This window comes from Salvia splendens, chromosome 4 (genome assembly GCF_004379255.2).
Source record: "Salvia splendens isolate huo1 chromosome 4, SspV2, whole genome shotgun sequence".
Lineage (NCBI taxonomy): Eukaryota > Viridiplantae > Streptophyta > Magnoliopsida > Lamiales > Lamiaceae > Salvia > Salvia splendens.
This window is the reverse complement of record NC_056035.1, coordinates 5,314,067-5,334,954: the sequence shown is the minus strand read 5'-3', so window position 1 is coordinate 5,334,954 and position 20,888 is coordinate 5,314,067. Positions and strand designations below refer to the sequence as shown.

The 20,888-nt window shown below is 35.8% G+C and overlaps 3 protein-coding genes and 1 pseudogene across 4 annotated transcripts; all 4 read left to right on the top strand.

Moving 5' to 3' along the window:
* The first annotated feature begins 1,824 nt into the window (after positions 1-1,824).
* LOC121800090 (extracellular ribonuclease LE-like) lies at positions 1,825-2,869 on the top strand. Its single transcript, XM_042199650.1, has 4 exons — positions 1,825-1,929; positions 2,008-2,163; positions 2,249-2,447; positions 2,554-2,869. Exons 1-4 carry the CDS (start codon positions 1,825-1,827, stop codon positions 2,775-2,777), a joined length of 684 nt encoding a protein of 227 aa, XP_042055584.1. The 3' UTR covers positions 2,778-2,869.
* A 1,354-nt stretch (positions 2,870-4,223) lies between these two features.
* Positions 4,224-11,752, top strand: LOC121798310 (mitochondrial Rho GTPase 1-like). Of its 2 annotated transcripts, XM_042197240.1 has the most exons (15): positions 4,224-4,321; positions 4,517-4,740; positions 5,356-5,488; positions 5,659-5,808; positions 6,216-6,392; positions 6,525-6,776; positions 7,104-7,172; positions 8,235-8,290; positions 8,420-8,501; positions 9,408-9,619; positions 9,722-9,785; positions 10,140-10,252; positions 10,350-10,500; positions 11,049-11,235; positions 11,363-11,752. In XM_042197240.1, exons 2-15 carry the CDS (start codon positions 4,529-4,531, stop codon positions 11,434-11,436), a joined length of 1,932 nt encoding a protein of 643 aa, XP_042053174.1. In that variant the 5' UTR covers positions 4,224-4,321; positions 4,517-4,528; the 3' UTR covers positions 11,437-11,752. The 2 variants fall into 2 exon arrangements, with proteins under 2 accessions (XP_042053174.1, XP_042053173.1); XM_042197239.1 differs by lacking the exon at positions 4,224-4,321 and having other exon boundaries at positions 4,351-4,740.
* Positions 11,753-12,839: 1,087 nt separating this feature from the next.
* On the top strand, positions 12,840-17,249 carry LOC121798091 (beta-1,3-galactosyltransferase GALT1-like). The gene is made up of 8 exons (XM_042196925.1): positions 12,840-13,147; positions 14,054-14,886; positions 15,058-15,284; positions 15,387-15,668; positions 15,748-15,876; positions 15,948-16,127; positions 16,572-16,679; positions 16,769-17,249. Exons 2-8 carry the CDS (start codon positions 14,127-14,129, stop codon positions 16,976-16,978), a joined length of 1,896 nt encoding a protein of 631 aa, XP_042052859.1. The 5' UTR covers positions 12,840-13,147; positions 14,054-14,126; the 3' UTR covers positions 16,979-17,249.
* A 1,542-nt stretch (positions 17,250-18,791) lies between these two features.
* Positions 18,792-20,308, top strand: LOC121798231 (annotated as a pseudogene).
* Positions 20,309-20,888: the final 580 nt, after the last annotated feature.

Sequence of the window (20,888 nt, the reverse complement as noted above, 5' to 3'; positions counted from 1 at the left end):
AAAAGCTAAAATAATGAAGATATAAAAAATTCTTTTACTGATTTGAAAAACAGAAAGAAAAATGTACTCATGTGCGAATTGAGTTGGTTTCAAATGCATTAAATTATTTTGAAACAGCTAAAATGAGGAAGGTACCGAAAAATGCTTAAGATCCCTATTAGAATATTTAAACAGGATAAACAAGATTTGAATAAATAAAAAGTAATAATACGGAAAGGAACAAAGGGCGACATTGGTAGGATTCGAACTCGGGCCTTTGTTGCAGAACAAGATGTGATTACCGCTGGACCAAGTATGGGAACTACATATAAATAGAGGTGCCCACGGTTCCGGAACCGGCGGTTAGGTTTGGAACAGCCGGTTCCGGTTTTGGAAATTGTCAAACCGGAACCGAACCGTGAGGGTGTTTCGCGGTTACGGTTACGGTTCCGGTTCCAAAACCGCCGGTTTCGGTTTCGAACCGGTGGTTTTCCGACTGTTTTTTACAGTTCCAAACCGTCGGTTTTTTGCGGTTCCGGCTTGGTTTCAAGGTTTTCCGACGTTTTTTCGCGGTTCCGATACAGTTTCGGTTCGAAAATTTTTGAACCTGAACCGAACCACGGTTCAAAAATTAACGGTTTCGGTTCAGGTAAATTCTCACGGTTTCGGTTTTAACCGCCGGTTCGGTAAACCTTGGGCATGTCTACATATAAATACTTTATAGCGATAAGTTTTGGGAGTATAGTGGTACCCCTTGTTCCCATGTGGCTCCGCCATTAATAAGAGACATGTACACTTCAATTTTAAACCTATATATAGAGAGAGATTCAAGTATTAACTCTTTGTATCTTGAGAACGTGAGAACAATTCAGTACTTTTGTAAAAATCTAGGATAGATGGTGCATCATTTTAATATTTTTTTAATGAATTAAATTTAATAGTCTTCTTACATTTTATTTTAATTTTAATCTAAATCAGTACAGTATGATGTTGATTTTCGATTTAGTGATAAAGCTTTGCGAACACTTAAGGTTCTTTTCTTTGTTTATATGATATTGAATAATGGCGTAAGACTCTTATTACAACTTTTCCGATAATAACATTTTTAACATCACCTTGGTTACTTACGAGTGGAGTTTTATACTACTAAAAAAGTGAAAATGGGTGAAAATATTCATTCTACATGAGAGGTGCACGGATTTAACAACTTGATTTCTAAATAGATAATAAAATGCATATACATTTTTCAGACAAAAAAGTAATGTGTACTCTATATCTCAAATGAATATATAAATTTAACAATAAAGAATTACTCGTATTACTTATAAATATAAAACGGACCGTTGACAAATGAACGTTGGACTTTCCAAATACACAAAGTGCGTTAATAATGGAAATCTCGAATCAATATTATTAATTTGATGATTATTACTACCTTCACGTGCCGAAAAATAGAAAGTTACATTGAAGGGAATTGAAATGGACATAAATTTGATTGGATTGACACTTGCCATTGAAATAATAATTGACTAACATCCCATTTAAGTTTTATTTCTAATGTAAATGTTCGTCTCTAAATATTTATTGCTTTCACATTTTCACACTATCAATTATTGTGATCCCGTAATTAAAATTCATATCCACTCCCAATCTAAACAAATATGCCATAAATGATCCAATGCACATACATTATTTTTATTTCTATTCCATAAATGGTCTCAATCAAATACAAGCAATATAATGTCATTCTAGAGTTCACATTCGTTGCCGGCATCGACCGTTTTCATTTTCATATCTGCCTATAAAAGTGACTGAATTTTATCATTCAATTTAACACATCTCACAATGGAGAAAGCTAGTGTGACTCTTACTATTAAGTTCTTGCTCTTACAATATCTCTTTGCGTTTTCTATAGCTCAAGATTTTGATTTCTTCTACTTCGTTCAGCAGGTAATTAATCGTAGCCAAATTCGTGAATGGTATACTTTTAAAAAGTTGTTGAATTATAACGTTATGATTTTAATTTAGTGGCCCGGATCGTATTGTGATACGAAAAAAAGTTGTTGTTATCCAACCACGGGAAAGCCCGCGGCTGATTTTGGCATCCATGGACTCTGGCCGAATTACAAAGACGGCACTTACCCTTCAAATTGCGATCCCAACAATTCTTATGATGAGTCCAAGGTAGTTTTCAAATATGATATTTTTGCTATTCTAAATTCACATTAAAACGTAGACAGTCTCCTTAACCTTTGAATTTAATATGCAGATATCAGATCTAATTAGCCGAATGCAACAAGATTGGGCTACATTAGCTTGTCCTAGCAACAGCGGCTCGACATTCTGGTCACACGAGTGGGACAAACACGGCACGTGTTCAGAATCTAATTTGGACCAACACGCCTACTTCAAAGCCGCTCTAAGCCTCAAATCTAAGTTTGATCTCCTTCAAATCCTTCAAAGTGCAGGTAATTCCCCTTCCTAGCCTTATGTTAATAGTGAAAAATACTAATCGAATTTTGAAATTAAGTTACGGTGAGAAAAAGTTACGAAACCTAATTATTTGATTATCAGGGATAAATCCGGACGGAGGTTCTTACAGCTTGAGTGACATAAAAAGTGCAATTAGCAATGCGATAGGTTACGCTCCATGGATCGAGTGCAATTCCGATGCAGATGGAAGCAAACAGTTGTACCAGATATATCTATGCGTCGATACTTCGGGCTCTAATTTGATTGCATGTCCTACTTTTCCTCATGGAAAATGTGCACCCACCATCCAGTTTCCATCGTTTTGATATCGATGCTTGTTTTACAATTTTAGAATTTGTGTTGTTACTACAATGTAATGTCTCATTGACTATTTGATTGCATATGTAATGACTTTCGATTGCCATGAAATGCATTTTAAATTGTATTGTTTCCTTTTTTTAATGAATAGGATTGATTCTATAAATATTTTTATTTGCCTGTTATTCTAATCACCATATAGTATTAGATTTAGATGCGTTTGATACTATAATTATTTTTATTAGATTTAGATGCGCTTGACTGTTTATTTGCCAATTATTCAAATCTTTAGGTAAATGCAAAACACCGTGGGAGAAATTGGTAGTATATTAATGCCGTGCACGGGCTCTCTATCTTTTCAGTTTACTATCTTTGAAATGACGAACCAAATATTCGATATATTTAAATCATTACACACATTCAATGCATGAATGATGCGCTGTAAATTATGCAAAACGACGATTAAATTCATTCAGGTTCGTTTGGTAACATGAAATTGAGTATGTGAAATTAGAATTGGAGCTTTGGTTTCAAATTCAATGTTTGGTAATATGAAAAAATTAGATTTAAAATTGAATTACAATTTTCATTATACACATACGACACACATTTTACACACACCAGACGCACAACACATAGACTTGCGCACACAATACATAATTTTTCAAATTCAATTTCATATCAAGGTACATACTCCCCCGTCCTACAAGAATATTCATTCTTTCATTTTTAGTCCGTCCCATAAGACTATGTACTTTCCAATTTTGTAAAGTCTTTTTACTCTAATGAGGTGTGACTCATTTTCCACTAACAATACTTTAATTACTTTTTCTCTCTACCTCTTTCTTACTTTACCCATTTTGCATTAAAATCAGTGTCGAACACAAAGTGGATATTATTTGGAGACAGATGGAATATTATTTTTTTCTACCAAAGAATTTGTAATTGAGTTATAATTCTTCAAATTCTATTTCATAGAATTATAGTTCCAATTATGTGTACCGAATGAACCATAAAGCTAGTAGCCTAAATATCTGCCTCACACGCGGAAAACTTGATGTAGCATTTTTATGAATACTACTAAACATGGGTTAAATTATGGTCTCTCACAATATATTTTTTTGGTTTTGGGGCATATTTGATGCTACATAAATTTTAGATACTATGGATGCATATTCTTCCATATTTGATATAGTTATTGACAAAATACTATAATTAATGAGACACTAAACATAATTACATAATGTCCAATTTACTGAATGTCTTCGTAACCTATTGAATCTTAGTAAATAAATTGTGGATTAAAAGAATCTGTGTTTTCATTATTTTGTCTGGGCCAAAAACTTAGCACATCGAACTTATGAATTTCAGCCCAAATTGTTATAAAACCAATTGGGCTTTGGCCTAATTATGAAGTTAAAATTTAGCAGTTCATATTTGGTGTCATCTCCACCGTCCGATCAAATTAGAGACGGCATCTCTCCATCTCGATTCCGAACTCTGTTCTAAGCTCAAGCTTAAACCCACAGGTTCCGGTTTCCCCTTCCGCAAGGTATACATATATCTTTATATGTATATTTATATATGTGTGTCTGTGCATTTTCTGTTTGCTCTTGTATCATCGACTGTTAGTTTTTTTTTCTTCCGAATTTGGGGAAGTTCTTCGATTAACCACAAGCAGCTCCGTGCACGTACAAACGTATTTTAATCTCCGATTCTCGTATCTGATTCGATTCCTCGCGCGCAGCGGTGATTGAAAATGACGGGAGGTGCTCTGGCTGGTGATGGGGCGGGGAATGGTGTCAGAATTGTGGTTGCCGGAGACGCAAAGACGGGAAAATCGAGTTTGATTGTCACGGCAGCTGCTGAAAACTTTCCGACTAATGTACCACCGGTGCTGCCGCCTACGAGGCTCCCCGTAGACTTGTACCCGGAACGTGTTCCTGTCACCATTATTGATACTTCATCCAGGTATTGGCTCCTTTTCGTTAGAGCGTGTGCATTTTTTTCTGATTTATTGGGAAGTGATGGAATTTATTAGTTGCATGGTAATCGTGTGTATTATGGTGTTCTGGAAGAAGCTTTCAAGTTGGCATGGTGAGAATTAGAGTGCGTGTGTTTGTTAATTGTTGATGTTAAGGGGAAGTTGAACTTGGAGATTGTTAATTTCCACTTCTCTTTTATGTACATAACATTTCATCTTTTCTTTTGTTCACGGTCTGCTTGTGTATGACTGAAGATTATATGCGAATCATGGTGGAAAACTTTGCCCACAATGCATGCATTGACGGATAGCAAAATTTTGAGATTTTTGTGCTTGTAAATTTGTTTTTGATATCTAGCCTAGTAAATCCACCCATTAAATTAGTGTATATGGGTGTCTGTGAACTGTGATTATGAATTTAATATCTATTAGTACTTCATTGGCTATATGATACAATCTGTTCAACTAATGAATATTGGAATCAAATGTCACTTGCGTGATTTTTCTGTTCATATGTGTCTTTAGCTCATTATTTAGCTGCTTGTCCTTCTAAGTTCATTTTGATTAATTATTGTTTCTACCCTTTGCAAATTGGAATGCAGTCCTGAAAATAGGGGCAGGCTTGTTGAAGACCTCACAAGGGCTGATGCTGTTATCCTTACTTACGCATGTGATAGGCCCGATACTCTTGACAGACTAAGTGCTCATTGGCTTCCTGAACTTCACCGACTAGAGGTGTCCACTACAAACCCTGTGGAAATTGGATTGAAGTTTCACAACTGATTTCTAGAGCAAGATATATTAATGCTGCACTTGTTGTTTTTTATAGTAATTAGCTTTGACATACTGGAATCCATCTTTCTCGGTAATTGTGTTGAAAATTTTGTTCGATTTATCTTTTGCAGGTTAAAGTGCCTGTTGTTGTGGTTGGTTGCATGCTAGATAAGAGAGGTGATCAACAACCAGTTAGCCTGGAGCAAGTTATGTCACCTATAATGCAACAGTTTCGGGAGATCGAAACCTGTATTGAGTGCTCTGCATTGAACCATATTCAGGTTGAGTTTACTTTGTTTCCAATTAAATATGTGAAGTGGTACTAAACCTAAGATTTTATTAGGTATGTAAAGAGATTATTGAAATCTGTCAGTATCTTGGATTTCCATTTGTAATAATGCCAGCATCTTCTTTGTTATGGAAACTTTATAACATATATGTCTCCGTTCCTTGTATATTATAGATCCATTCGTTTTTCCTTATTGATACTGGAAATAATATCAACTTTAAATGCGTTGTTTAGCCGCACACTATGTCATAATATCAGTGGCTATATATGCTTTAACATATCAAATTGCCTTTGAAGTAATTTTGATCCTTTTTGTTGACATTCTTTGTGGATGATAGTTTCATCTTGCATTCTTTGTCAGTACAAGTTTTCTAACTGAATGATAGTTTCATCTTGCAGATCCCAGAGGTTTTCTACTATGCTCAAAAGGCTGTACTCCATCCAACTGCACCACTATTTGATCAGGAGCAACAAGTTTTGAAACCACGTTGTGTGAGGGCATTAAAAAGGATATTTATTCTCTGCGATCATGATAGGGATGGATCACTCAGTGATGCAGAGTTGAATGAGTTTCAGGTTATTTTCTTCAAATTACATTTCTACAATGTTACATGTGTTTTCTGGTGTAGGAACCAGGACATTCCATGTGCTGTGAATAGTTTCTTTGTGATAATGGACAGTCTAATATGTTAAATAACAAATATGCAGGTCAAGTGTTTCAATGCTCCACTTCAAGCATCAGAAATAGTGGGCGTTAAAAGGGTCGTACAAGAGAAATTGCGAGAAGGTGTCGATGATCGTGGACTTACATTGTCAGGCTTTCTATTTCTGCATGCTCTTTTCATTGAGAAAGGGCGTCTGGAGACAACATGGACTGTCCTAAGGAAATTCGGGTACAATAATGAGATCAGATTGCGTGATGATCAGTTGCCACCTCCAATAAAGAGATATCCCGACCAAGTAACTTTCCTTGTCTAAGCAACTAATAAAGAGATATCCTGAAATAATATTGTTTGGAGGACGTCCTGATGGAGGCCTTAAGGCCATCTCAGCTTTCCTATCAGAACTAGCTGAGCGTATCTAATGCTACCTTTTGGCTTTTTCAAAAAATTAACTAACTTCTATATGTGTAGATGTCCATTGAGATTCACATCTAACTTATATGGCTATTTGCAATAACGACTCCTTTTTCTTTGAGGTTGTTCTTTCTATTAGGATTGCTTGTACCTTTTAAGAGGACAAGGTCTCGTATTTACATCTCTAACACTTGCGTGTTCATTTGTATAGAGCGTGGAGCTAACTACTGAAGCTACAGAGTTTTTGAGAAAGACTTTCCTCACCTATGATGTTGATTGTGTACGTAAAGTCTCCTCCAGTTGATTTCTTTAGTTCCATGCTTATGTCATCTTCTTCAGTGTGATTATTTCAAGTCACTTAATTCCATTATGCATCTCCCCATATGAGCACTTTTAAGACCTCTGTTTCATTTTACTGATTGTAATATCTATTTGATATCATGACTCTGTACAATATAAAGAATTTCATAAGTCATAACATCCAGTCGATTGAATCTCTCAATTAAACAATCACCCTGGGTTTCTCAATTCTAATAGTAATTGGATATCCAGGCACTTACGATCTCTTACAGTTTACTTATTGTAGATCATATGATATCCAGAATGGAGAGATTCATTTCTAACTTTAAATGATACTCTACTATTTTCTTAATGAACTGATCATGTGAATACTAGCATCCAGAGATTTGTTTTTGTTTTCTTGCCATGGCTGGTAGCATAAACACGCCAATCATCTCCTGAACTCAATAATGCACTCTGTGAAGTAGCCATGTGGGATTGTGGGGACCTTTATAGTATCGTAGTCACTTGCTACCATTGTCAACTCTGGGAAAAGATCTGATATATTTATGCATCTCGTAGCAGAATAAATTATCTTTCAGTAAATTGTTTTAGAAATAATCTTGCTCATTCATTTTCAACTAAACATTTCAAGCAGTTTTATATATAGTGTTACTGAAAATGCTCAATCGTGCATCTGACATTTGCTTGTACAATACCTTTAGTCTGAACTTTTAAGCCAGCATTGTTTTGTGGACGTGTACTCAGCAGTGTTAGTATTACCTGTTTTATTCTCATATGTGTACCTTTACATTCTTTACTGTAACTGTAAGACAAAGATACCTATATCTTTTCCAAAAACATTTGTGATATTCCCAATTACAAGAAAGTTCCATAAAAAACCTATGAAGCAGTTGAATGTTCACTTGATTGATAACATTTAATGTATGTTACTCCACGTTATACTACTCTTTTTACCTGTATCATATGTTGACCTTTTTTCTTATTGATTTCGTATATCTTAGAGTCTCAAATACTGAATATTATATTGTATCTTCTTCAGGATGGAGCCCTTCGATCTCATGAAGTAGAAGATTTGTTTTCTACAGCACCTGAAAAGTAATCTTTTTTGCTTTAGGTTTTTAGGATGTCTTGTATGTTATTGTCCTTCAGACCAATCTTTTTTGCTAAAGAAGTTGCATTCATTTTTCCACTTTTTGCTAATGTGGTTTACTCCTTGAAATTTAGTCCTTGGAATGAAGCTCCATATGTAGATGCTGCAGAGAAGACGGCTCTTGAAGGGCTATCCCTTGATGGATTTTTGTCACTGGTAACTGCTGTGTTTGTTTGTTATAGCTGATCAATTTACCTACGGTTCATTAGTTATTTCAAACTTCTAGTCTCTTCAACTAACATTTATTACAGCTTCACTAGGTGGCCAGTTACAATTTAACCTGCTGTCCCCCATGTCTCTAAAACCTTACTGGGTCTTATAACTGAATATCAGTTGCATACACGAATGTATACTGGGAACAAATCTGATCCATTAGCATCATTAATTACAGTAGGAAAAGGTCCTAATCCATGACAACGAATTATTAAATATAATTAGTTTTGCTCTCTCCCAATAGTGACATTAAATGTCACCAAGCATGACATACACAGATTTTGTAATAAAAATCAACAAATACACCCAATATAAAACTGCCTTGCACATCAGGGATATTAATCTGGAACTTTCCGTGCTGAATTGGTCTATAATAATTAATAAAACCATCTGAATTAACCAATGCTTCAGAACCAATGCAGACAATATAAATTTTCTGGCTGTTTATGGTATTATAGTTTTTCTTTCTTAGTTTTTTCTGTTTGAGGGCATATTAGCATGGAGTTAAAGCAAACTAATTATATAAATGCTTAAAATTAAATGTATTTTGTGATGAATATACATTCCATTTTAAACATATTATTGTGTCACGGAATATGATTACCAGATACATGCGATGTCTAAAGTTGTTAGCATGAAGAAGTTTTTTTCATATAGCTTGGCACGAACACAACACGACACAAATTTGTCAACATGATAACAATTTGGATACAATAGGTCTAGATGCGAACCCATTATATTTGTGTCAATAGTCGTCGTGCGATGTTATTGTGGTGTGGCAATCTATGATCATGTTTTGCTTACTAAAACATCTTTTGATGTCTAAACTAAGGATTAAATATATTGCAGTGGGCCCTTATGACGCTTTTGGACCCAATTCGTAGTGTTGAGACCCTCATATACATCGGATATGGTATTGATCCATCATCTGCTTTTCGTGTAACTCGAAGAAGACGATTAGATCGCAAGAAGCAGCAAACAGAAAGAAATGTTTATCAATGTTTTGTTTTTGGACCAAAAGAAACTGGAAAATCCGCTTTGCTTAATGCTTTTATTGGAAGGTATGTTTCTGGATATGCACAAGAATCTATCCTCAAATGGGATTTGTTTCATGTATTTACATAGATATTATTCCATTCTCTAAAACTATGCTTATCAAACAGGCCTGAAGAATATGCTCCAACAATTGGCAACAGATATGCTGTTAATGTTATCTATCAACCATCAGTAAGTGCCCACGTTCGATTGCTTGCAAATGTAGACATGCCAAAGCATAGCAAAGGTGTCTCATAATAAGCATAAGTCTACAAATATGTATACATCCAAGTATCTGCAAATGCTTGCCTAGTTACAAAAGTGAGCTCTTCCTCACTGACACATGGTGTTCTTTCTCATTGAAAACAGAACAATCTAAAAATCAGTGAAAAATAGAAAAATCTAAAAATATACTATCATGTATTATGTTCAGTGACTTGAGATGAAACTTATACTAAATCTGTGGCCATTGTATGAGATAAGTGAATGTTGCTCAATGCTCCAAATCCAATTTCTTATGGTGGAAGATGAGGGTTTTTAATACAGGGACTTAAGAAGACTCTTGTATTGCGAGAAATTCATGAGGAAGGAGTTAAAGAGTTACTAGCAAAGAAGGATGCTCTGGCTGCATGCGATGTGGCAGTGTTTGTTCATGACAGGTAACTGATTTTCTTGAAACTGTTGTTTTAATTTCACCGAGCTTGTAATAAAAAAGTCATAGTATACCTTTATAACTGAGTTTTTTTGCTAATTTAGTTCCCGCGAACCTTCTTGGGAGAAAGCAATGGAGATGCTTGTGGAAGTAGCAAGTCAAGGGGAAGCCACTGGTTATGAGGTGCCATGCCTCATTGTTGCTGCCAAGGATTCTCTTGACCCTCACTTGTCAGTGATCCAGGATTCTACACGGGTACTAATCCTTGAGTGTGTACATTTGAATATTTTTGGTCTCCCCCTGTCCTGTTACCTGTTTGGGTTTCAACTTGAGTTGTACAGATGAATCAAGATCTTTGTCTCCTAAAAACCCTTCAAGCTTGAATCCTCTTATGTAGAATCAATCACCTGATATGTTGAGGATCATGAAAATAGAAAGGTTTTACAAATTACCATGGAAAGCTTGCCTATCAGATTTTTAAACACATTCATTAGGTTGTCTTTTTTTCTTCACTGCTATTGAGGATCTGTGTCTCACACATCACATGCCATTAAAAGAAACTGTTCCAGCCATCGATTTATGAAACTACTAAAACAAGATAGATAATGTTTGTTCTCACTTATATACTATACCATTTAAACTATATTCATGGAGTTATACGATTGTATTACTTCGTGGTGTCATTGTATATTTTATGTGAGTTCAGGAAGATGATTACACTTTCGAGCTCGATGATGTTATCATTTTTGGGGAATTCTAGTATAGTGTCCTTCAGAAGATGATATTGTCGTGAATTCAAACAGGTAAGCCAGGACATGGGAATAGAGGCTCCTATCCCTCTTAGCACAAAGCTCGGAGATTTCAGTAACATATTCGATAGGGTTGTGAGGGCTGCAGAACACCCTCACTTGAGTATTCCCGAGACGTCAGCTGGGAAAAGCCGTAAGCAGTACCACAGGCTGCTTAATCGCTCCCTAATGTTTATATCTGGTGAGTATAAACATCATAATCTTATGAAAAACTGCAATGCTTGTTCGAAATACATGTCTTGGATGTGATGTTCTATTAGTGCATGCTTTATTCGAGGTAACAATGGGTTTTTCTATTCGTCGTGCAGTTGGAGCTGCAGTTGCTGTCGTTGGGTTGGGTGTTTATCGGGTTTATTCTGCAAGAAGGAATTCTTCTAGTTAGGAGGGGGATGGCAAGACTCCCTCCCATATGCAACACTTCATTTTGGTGGATTTTCTTTTCTTTTTATTTTTAAATTTAATTATACTGAGATAAGTTAGATGGGGGGGATTGCGCTGAGAAATATATAACCTCTTGCTGAAATTTATGTTTGCCATTTTTTCCATTCTTTGATAAAAAGCTGTAATGAGGGTATATTTTAAGGTTTGACTCGTTTGGAGAATGACAATTTCTTCTGGGAATACCCAAAACCCATGATCGCAATAAGACAAACGATGAAACTCTTGTCTTTTTTTCTTATATAAATGTCTGTATCATATTTCTGAGTATAATACATATGTACTATGTAGGCAGATGTGATTCGTACACGCCATCACCATAAACCATACACAGATCTTAAAATAAAATAAAGTCTTCAATTTCTAACAAGTGTCAAGCAATATTTTAAAGTTCCGTTTTACCTTAACAATAAAATAAAAAAAGGAGATGATATTTGACTTGAGATGCACTCCATAACGCTGCTCACTTTGGTAGGCAACGATGTTAAACGGTAGTCTTCAAAAGTTGTTTAATTAAAAAATGAAAGCAGTTGAAAAACATTAGATAAAATAAAGGAAACGAGTGTATACGTTAAAACGACAGTGTAACTACTACTATCTCCACAACCAACCGCCTCTACGTTACTATTTGGATATTACCAAACGATTTCAATTGAATTATCGCAGATAAAACTTTTCTTGAATTATGTATATGGGGCTTGATTGCCTTATTTGGCTGGGTAGACAGTATTTACCCATGAATTGTGACGTTCTCTGTAACAAAATTAATTAATTTTTTATAATACTATCAAGCCACTTTAATATCACATAATTAATCTTGATTTATAAATCTGACCATTTCCTCGTAACCAATTAATTTTGTATAACTATATATACTAATTTAACTTCGGAATTATAATCCATAAAGTACAAACGAGACAGGAATTCAAATAAAATGAATCTAGAAATTCCACATGACTTAAAGCAAAATCTCTTATAGAGAATTCCAATGTCTCAACTTTATCCTTTAAATTAAGTTTTCTAGAAGTGAAACTTTAAATAGTAGTACTATAAATATCGAGAAATATTATCTTAATAGTAGATTTTATGTGAGCGCATGAGAACTACTTTCATTTTGTTCATGTTACCATTATTTATTGTCTTAATCATTATTCCAATACCTCAAAAATTATGGAGTACTAAATGAATAAAATAAAAAATCGAAAAAAATTCGATATTAATCCAAAAAAAACAAAGCAAATAACATTAAATTTTAACTAATCGAGGGTGGTAACAATATTAAGAAATGAATCCTATTTGAAATTTGAATAATTCAGTTTATATGCCCCACGCTGCCAGCCAAAGAAAACACAACACATATCACACGCGCTTTAACTTTTTTTATTATCTTGCTCCTCCTCCCTTGCGGTCCGGTTCCTATTTTCCTTTCCGAAATCAAAGTATGTAGCCAGTCAAGCAAGCAGCCTGGCATAATTAATGCCATTTTAATGATAAAAAGAAGGCAATTAACCTTAAACTACATCTAAATTTCAACCAAACCAAGCATAACTAGTCTACCAAAGCAGCAGGCACCAACTTTGAAGTTGAGTTTCAGGCTAAACAAAAATCATCTGCTTCCTTCACTTTCTCGCTCTAAAACGAGGCTGCGTGTTGCGGTAAGGATCGCTTTACGATTATGTTTTGAGGCAATGTACTGATTTCACGTTATAGCGCTTATTAAGCAGGAATTATGGCTTTCTTCTTTTGTATTTTGGTTTAGTGCATTGGATTTAGATCTGTAAAGTTGTCGGTGTCGATTTTCATGTGTTGCTGTGGAGGGATATGGTTTGTGAAATGCTGGTGCTGTTTTGAGTCGATTGGAAGGTTTATTGAGTTGCTAATGGAGTAGATTTTTTAGAGTTTTAGTTGTTGGGAACCCCCATGCGGGTTTTGGTTATTAGTAGTCATTTTATGTGATTCTGTGTGGAGATTATGATTATAATTAATTGAGGTTTGAAATCGAGATCTGCGTTTGGAGGCTGCACTCAATTTGTGTTTTTGATTTTTGATTTGGATCTATAAATCTAGGTGCAAGTTGATAACTTCTGTTAGTTTTTGTTTCTGACCATTAATTGGTGTGATTCCAGTTGATAATAATCTCTACAACTTTTTGTTCTGAATGCTGGCTTATAAAGTACTATACCAGAACTTCTGCTTTCGTGCGTTGTAGTGAGTTCAGAAGCATTTGCATCAAATGTTTGATGAACTTCTGCTTTCGCGCGTTGTAGTGAGTTCAGAAGCACTTGCATCAAATGTTTGATGAACCTCTGCTTTCGGGCATTGTTGTGAGTTCGGAAGCACTTGCATCAAATGTTTGATGAACTTCTGCTTTCGGGTGTTGTAGTGAGTTCGGAAGCACTTGCAACTATTGTTTGTGGTATTACCAAAAGTCGAAACTGTTTGTTTGTTACTTTGAGTGCTGCAGATATGCAGTGTTCGGACTTTCTGAATTTGGGTGGAATACCTAAATGAGTTTGTTGAAGGGGTTGAATTTTTACTTCTAATTTACTTTGCCGTTCCAGGTACCTTTTTCTATGTAGTTATCCTGGTTCCTCCGAGTTCATTGGTATGTAGGCTCACCATTAATGAGCAGAGATGAAGAAATGGTATGGTGGTGTTCTGACGGCGTCTTTCTTGATGTTATTTGTTCTTGGATACTATATTATTAGAAATCCTATAAATGAGAACTACTTCACTAGTCCTGTGATTTTCAATGGGACAAATCCTCTGGAGTGGATAAGTGCAGGTAGTCCTCCTGCAATCCCCAATCCAGAGAAAACTTCTCAAGTCTTCTCTGCTGAAGCTATTGTGGCTAATTTATTTGCTCAAAGGAACTTGTCAAATGAAGAAGAGACTTCTCTTTACACATGGAACCGTTTGAAACCCCTGGTTATGCATGCGGAGGTCTTACCTAATGCTGTTGAAGCTATCAAAGAAGCTGGTGTAGCTTGGAAAAACTTGATGGCTTCACATGAAGAAGAAAAGTTGCAGAGTAATGGAAGTTTACCAAAGAGAGGGAAAGAGAAACAGTGTCCTCATTTTCTTAGTAAAATGAATGCGTCGGAGCTTGATGATAATGGATTTAAGTTACGTGTACCTTGTGGCTTGACTCAAGGCTCGTCAATCACATTGATAGGCATTCCTACAGGCCTTCTTGGTAATTTCCGAATAGACCTGACTGGTGAACCTCTCCCAGGCGAGCCAGATCCTCCTGTTATTTTGCACTACAATGTTAGGCTCCATGGTGATAAAATAACTGAGGATCCTGTAATTGTCCAAAACACCTGGACAATTGCACATGACTGGGGCGACGAAGAGCGCTGTCCAATTCCAGATGAGGGAAAAAGTAAAAAAGGTATTGGCCTTTTTCCAACAAGCTCGAGTTATAAGTATTAAAGCAATATCTAATATATATTGATTTCAAATTTATTGAGTTATTATTATATTTCCTTTTTTTGTTTCCAAGTTTGTTCTATTATTCTGATGATGCTTGTCTTCCTGGCTGCTTGTATGTTGTTGATATCAGTGGATGAGCTAGACCAATGCAATGAGCTTTTGGGTCAAGAGAATAACCATACAATCAAAGCTAACCGGTATAGTGATGGATCGATTTCTTTGGTGCATGATGGGAAACCTAGAAAATACTTTCCTTTTAAGCAAAATGATTTATTTGTTGCTACACTGAGAGTTGGTTCAGAAGGAATCCAAATGACAGTGGATGGAAAGCACATAACTTCGTTTGCTTTCCGTGAAGTAATGAATCTCCACCCCCCTTGATTAAAAATTCACTAAATTATTCAAATTACCCCTACTCAATGATTGACACAATTTTTTTTCCCTCTGTTAACTGTGCAGACATTGGAACCGTGGCTTGTTAATGAAGTACGGATTTCTGGGGATATAAATTTAATTTCTGTTGTTTCCAGTGGTTTGCCAACATCAGAGGATTTGGAACATATAATAGACTTGGAAGAGCTTAAAGCTGTTCCAATACCTCCTCGAAAACAACTTAATCTCTTTGTTGGGATTTTCTCCACTGCAAATAATTTCAAGCGTAGGATGGCGATAAGAAGATCCTGGATGCAGTATCCCGAAGTACGATCAGGACAGGTTGCTGTCCATTTCTTTGTCGGACTGGTATGTTGTTTTTCTGGATAAAATTCCTTTTAACTTACCCCTTTGCGATGCTAATAGAAATACGACCTGCATCTTGTAGCATAAAAACCAAATGGTGAATGAGGAGCTCTGGAATGAAGCACGCACCTATCAGGACATCCAACTGATGCCTTTTATGGACTACTACAGTTTGATTACGTGGAAGACCATAGCCATCTGCATCTTTGGGGTAAAAATATCTTACCTTCCTCACTCATGGAGTATTCCTTCAGTACCTCATGGTCGTAGTATCTTGGACAGACCGAGGTTTTTTCAGCTAAGTTTATAATGAAGACAGATGACGATGCATTTGTTCGTATAGATGAAATCTCGAACTCTCTAGGGAGCACCAATGTGACTCGTGGTTTGCTCTATGGCCTCATCAATTCAGACTCACAGCCTCATCGGAATCCAGACAGCAAGTGGTACATCAACCCTGAGGTAGTAGCTATTCAACTTTATTTCAGCATCTTGTTTAATCAGCTTTACACACAAATCAGATGAATAAATTGTAGAGCATTATCTAAGTAGAAGCATTGGCCTATTTCTGCACCGCCGCATCATGGAAATAAGGGTGACGATGCAATTTAAAATGATACAAAATGAATATCTCATCATGTACAACCTATGGAGTTGGTGGCTAGAAGAGAAGGGTGAAATCATAGTTACACAAAAGATCTTAAGTGTCTTCTAATCGAAGCATATATATTGTGTTGTGTCATACTTTTTATTGTTTTCTACAATCAGTAGCCATTAAGGTTTGGATTTTACTTGCAAATATTTCTGGGATAATGGTGGGCTTTTGTATCACTTTCTCCCTATATAATTTGTGAAGTTCCAAATGGATACCAATCTAACTTGGTTATAACTGAAACTCTTTTGAAGGAATGGCAAGAGGAAACATATCCACCTTTTGCCAATGGTCCTGGTTATATTGTGTCAAATGATATAGCAAGGACAGTAAGCAAGAAACATCGGAAGGGGAGCCTGAAGGTAAGACCGCAATTATGCAGATCCTGTCTCAGTGTTGTGCCTTACAATCAGGTTTTGGGTATCACAAACTCAAGAAACTGTAACTGCAGATATTCAAACTAGAAGACGTTGCCATGGGAATCTGGATCTCAGAAATGAAGAAGAACGGGATGGAGGTGACTTACCGTAAGGACGAGAGGATCATCTATGACGGTTGCAGGGATGGTTATGTTGTTGCCCATTACCAAGGCCCCAGAGAGCTCCTCTGTTTGTGGCAGAAGATTCAAGAGAAAAAACGCCCTGTTTGCTGCGGCGAATAACTGAATGACAACAGGTGTAGATGATATTTGTTCTAGGAGAAGCGATTATATGAGTAGAATATATTATTGCTGTCTTTTTTTTTTGGACAGCAACGGAGATATTTGTATCATATGATATGTATATACCGAGGGAGGCGAGACACGAAATATTTATTAGTATGTCGATCATATTTTTGGCAGAGAAACAGGATACCATCAATTGCTAATTAATTTAACGTCTAATTTCTCCACACTGGGAGTGATGATTTGGAGAGATTTGATTGAATCTAAAGTGAAATGTTTTTTGGAGTTTGCATTTAATCATCGGTCGTTAATTTGTGAAGTGAAATTAAAAAAACTTCAACCAATAACACGGTCAACTGAGGGAAGACCTTCCCTTGTTTTCAAAAAATATTAGATTGATCCCGGAATATTTCGATAGTTACGTATAAAGCTACCTAAAATCTTACAAATTCATATTTCATCACTAAAAGTTCATATGAAACACATAAAAAGGAAATAATGAAATTTGAAAATACAGTGAGACAGCTGAATTGGAAGGGTTTTAGAATGACATCTCTAGCGAATTAAGAAACCATGTCGACCAATGGAAACTTCAAAGGCTTGCAACCATTGTCATACACTCGGCCAATTCCGATCATATGATAACATCTTAGTTATGTTTGAGATCTTCACAGGTCTTGATCCACTCTTCCCCAACCCTCTTTGCCGCGTCCTATGAATTCTACACATTTTACTTTCATTCTAAGAGCATCCACAATGGTTATAGCCCAGCCACAAACTCCTCCTGCCACATCATCAATACTAAAAATCCTACTGCCACATCAGATATAGCCCAGCCATAGCCTAGCCATATCATAAATAGCCCAGCCACATCAATAGCCACATCACTAATAACACAATATACGGAATTTAATTTACGAGACATATACGAGAAACATTAATAATACTATTTTAATTTTTAAAAAAAAGTACAATAAATTAAAAAAAGTACAAAATTTTTAAAAAAGTACATTAATAAAAAAAATTACATTCATAATCGAAAAAGTACATTGCTTAAAAAAAATCACAAGTGGTGCAAATGAAAATGAAGTGCAAATCGCGTATATATAGTGTTTCGAAAATTAAAAAAAAAAATCCGCTGGGCGATCCGGACACTGCAATGGAGCCGAGTGGATCGCCCAGCGCATAGCCCAGCGGTTTTCGACCGCCTAGCGCTAGGCGAAATTGATTTCCGAAAAACCGCTCGGCGGTTTTCGGATTCTCCAATGGTTTGCCTAGCGGCCGCCTAGCGCCGGCGCTTGGCTAGGCGGTGCGCTAGGCGCCATTGTGGATGCTCTAATACTGACTTTACACAATCAGAAATGCGGGTTTCATAAGCACCGTGCGAATTTCATGTCTTTTCAAGAACATGTTCCGATTTCAATTATTTTTGGTAAATACGCAATAAAAAATCTATAAAAATACAATCCGATGTTATGACACTGTAATTAAGTAAGAGTGAATTTGAAAATAAATATAAAGACTATTAATACCATTAAATAAAATAGAATATTAATTAAGTTTAATTAAGACAACTAAGGATTAGTGTAGCAATTAGTTATAGCCTTTGTTTCGCGTGCGTTAGGGAGTTTCGCAATCATTCACCTTATATAAAGAAAAACTAACAATACCATTAATTACATGATATAGAATATTAATGAATTATGTTTAATTAAGGAAATTTATTAATTACTCTTCTTGTTTTGCGCGTAGAGAGTGGGTTTAAATTCACCATTATATCTCTTCTTCAAAAATTGCTTGTCATAAAAAATCAAACTCCATTTTCAGTTTTTCACAAACATAAATTCAAGTCCACTTTCACACAAACATGGAGTCTCTCGAATATGAATCGGAATCTCAAAGTGGTGCTTCTTTCATGACAACTTGCTTCAATGGCCTCAGTGCTCTAACAGGTATATGTGTTACATGTATATATTTCAAGATCCAACAAATTCATTTCGTATATTTCACATTTAATTTTTGAATTATTTTCTTGTTTTAGGGATTGGAGTATTATCCATACCATGTGCACTATCTCAAGGAGGATGGCTTTCTTTTGCATCCCTTATTGTTATAGCAATAATATGTTTCTACACAGCTTTACTCATGAAAAGGTGTATGGATTCAAGCAGTCGGATTAAATCCTACCCCGACATAGGCGAGCATGCATTCGGGAAGAAATGGAGTGTTCTAATATCTGTCTTCATATATCTCGAGCTCTTCCTCCTTGCAGTCGCCTTCCTCATCATGGAAGGTGATAGCTTACACAAGCTCTTCCCTCACACAAACGTTTGTGTTTGGGGGAAGACCATCGAAGGGAAGCCGATGTTCATCATCCTTACTGCACTTGTAATGCTGCCTACGACATGGTTGAGAGATCTCTCTATCCTCGCTTATGTCTCTGCAGGTGCGATTAGGCCATTTTTTTTAATTATTATTGTTGCTACGGTTTTTGGTCGAAGTTCTATCACCTTGCTTATTTCTCTGCAGGTGGGATTTTGGCCTCAATGATTATTATTGCTATGATTGTTTGGATTGGAGCGTTTGAGAATGTTGGATTTCATGAAAAGGGAACTCTTTGGAGGTATAATGGAACGCCAACTGCAGTGAGCTTGTACACATTCTGTTATTGTGGTCATGCTATTTTCCCTACTATTTGCAATTCAATGAGAGACAAAACAAAATTTCCTAAGGTATATATATACTCCATTATTCCCTTTACTTTTTTTTCTTCTTGTAATTAATTGAATAATTTATTTGCTACTCTCTTTTTTTTAGGTACTGGTGGTGTGTTTTGTTATGAGCCTATAGTCTATGGATCAATGGGTGTTGTGGGATACTTAATGTATGGAGATAACTTGATGTCACAAGTGACTTTAAATCTCCCATTACAAAACATAAGTACCAAAATCGAAATTGGCATGACACTTGTCATTCCCATTACAAAGTATGCCATCATTATATCTCCCATCACAACGGATCTTGAAGAGAAGTTTGCACGAAATAATAACATATTACGCTACTTAATCCGTACGAGTTTAGCAGCTTGCACGAAATAATAACATATTACGCTACTTAATCCGTACGAGTTTAGCAGCTTGTAGTGCTGTTATTGCTCTAAGTGTACCCTTTTTTGGATACGTAATGGCGTTTATTGGGGTGTTTCTAAGCGTGAGTGCCTCCATATTGTTTCCATGTCTTTGCTATTTGAAGATCAATCGAGTATCTCGCAAATTTGGGTTGGAGCTTATACTTATTTTGGTGATTCTTGGTGTTGGAATTTTTTTTGCCATGGCGGGGACTTTAGTTTCGGTTAGGGACATTGTTCTACATCTTTAGTATTTGTAAAGTATGTTAAGTATGGGTGAGCTACTCATGTTGCTTGTTGTTTTTTTCTAAGTACTTCTTATTTTGTTAGTTGACCGTTGAAATTTTACTATGTTTGTATTGATTTTGTTTTAGTAATGCTACGAACACTTTAGGTTATTGTGGTATGCATTTTGCAAACACCGTGTCATTCCGAGAACGTGCTAATTTCAAGTCATTTTTCCGATGTCAACTTTTTTTGTAAAGGATGTTAAGTAATATGGGTGAGCTACTCTTGTTTGCTTGTTGTTTTTTTGTACTCCCTATTGTGTTAGTTGACCGTTGAAATTTTACTATGTTTGTATTGATTTCGTTTTAGTAATGCTACGAACACTTTAGGATATTGTGGAGTGCATTTTGCAAACACCGTGCGAATTAAGTCATTTTTCTGATTTCAATTTTTCTTGTAAATACTACACAATAAAAAAAAATCTATAAAAATACAACCAGCACATATAATATGATGGATCATTATTATGACACACTACCGTGCGAATTCAAG

Bases quoted from the DNA above. Each gene is read 5' to 3' on its own strand.
- LOC121800090 (XM_042199650.1), top strand. From the start codon at position 1,825: ATGGAGAAAGCTAGTGTGACTCTTACTATTAAGTTCTTGCTCTTACAA. The intron at 1,930-2,007 runs GTAATTAATCGT...ATTTTAATTTAG, and splicing joins TCTTCTACTTCGTTCAGCAG to TGGCCCGGATCGTATTGTGA. The intron at 2,448-2,553 runs GTAATTCCCCTT...TTTGATTATCAG, and splicing joins TCAAATCCTTCAAAGTGCAG to GGATAAATCCGGACGGAGGT.
- LOC121798310 (XM_042197240.1), top strand. From the start codon at position 4,529: ATGACGGGAGGTGCTCTGGCTGGTGATGGGGCGGGGAATGGTGTCAGA. The intron at 7,173-8,234 runs GTACGTAAAGTC...TATCTTCTTCAG, and splicing joins TCACCTATGATGTTGATTGT to GATGGAGCCCTTCGATCTCA. The intron at 11,236-11,362 runs GTGAGTATAAAC...TTCGTCGTGCAG, and splicing joins CTCCCTAATGTTTATATCTG to TTGGAGCTGCAGTTGCTGTC.
- LOC121798091 (XM_042196925.1), top strand. From the start codon at position 14,127: ATGAAGAAATGGTATGGTGGTGTTCTGACGGCGTCTTTCTTGATGTTA. The intron at 15,285-15,386 runs GTAATGAATCTC...TTAACTGTGCAG, and splicing joins CTTCGTTTGCTTTCCGTGAA to ACATTGGAACCGTGGCTTGT. The intron at 16,680-16,768 runs GTAAGACCGCAA...CTGTAACTGCAG, and splicing joins ATCGGAAGGGGAGCCTGAAG to ATATTCAAACTAGAAGACGT.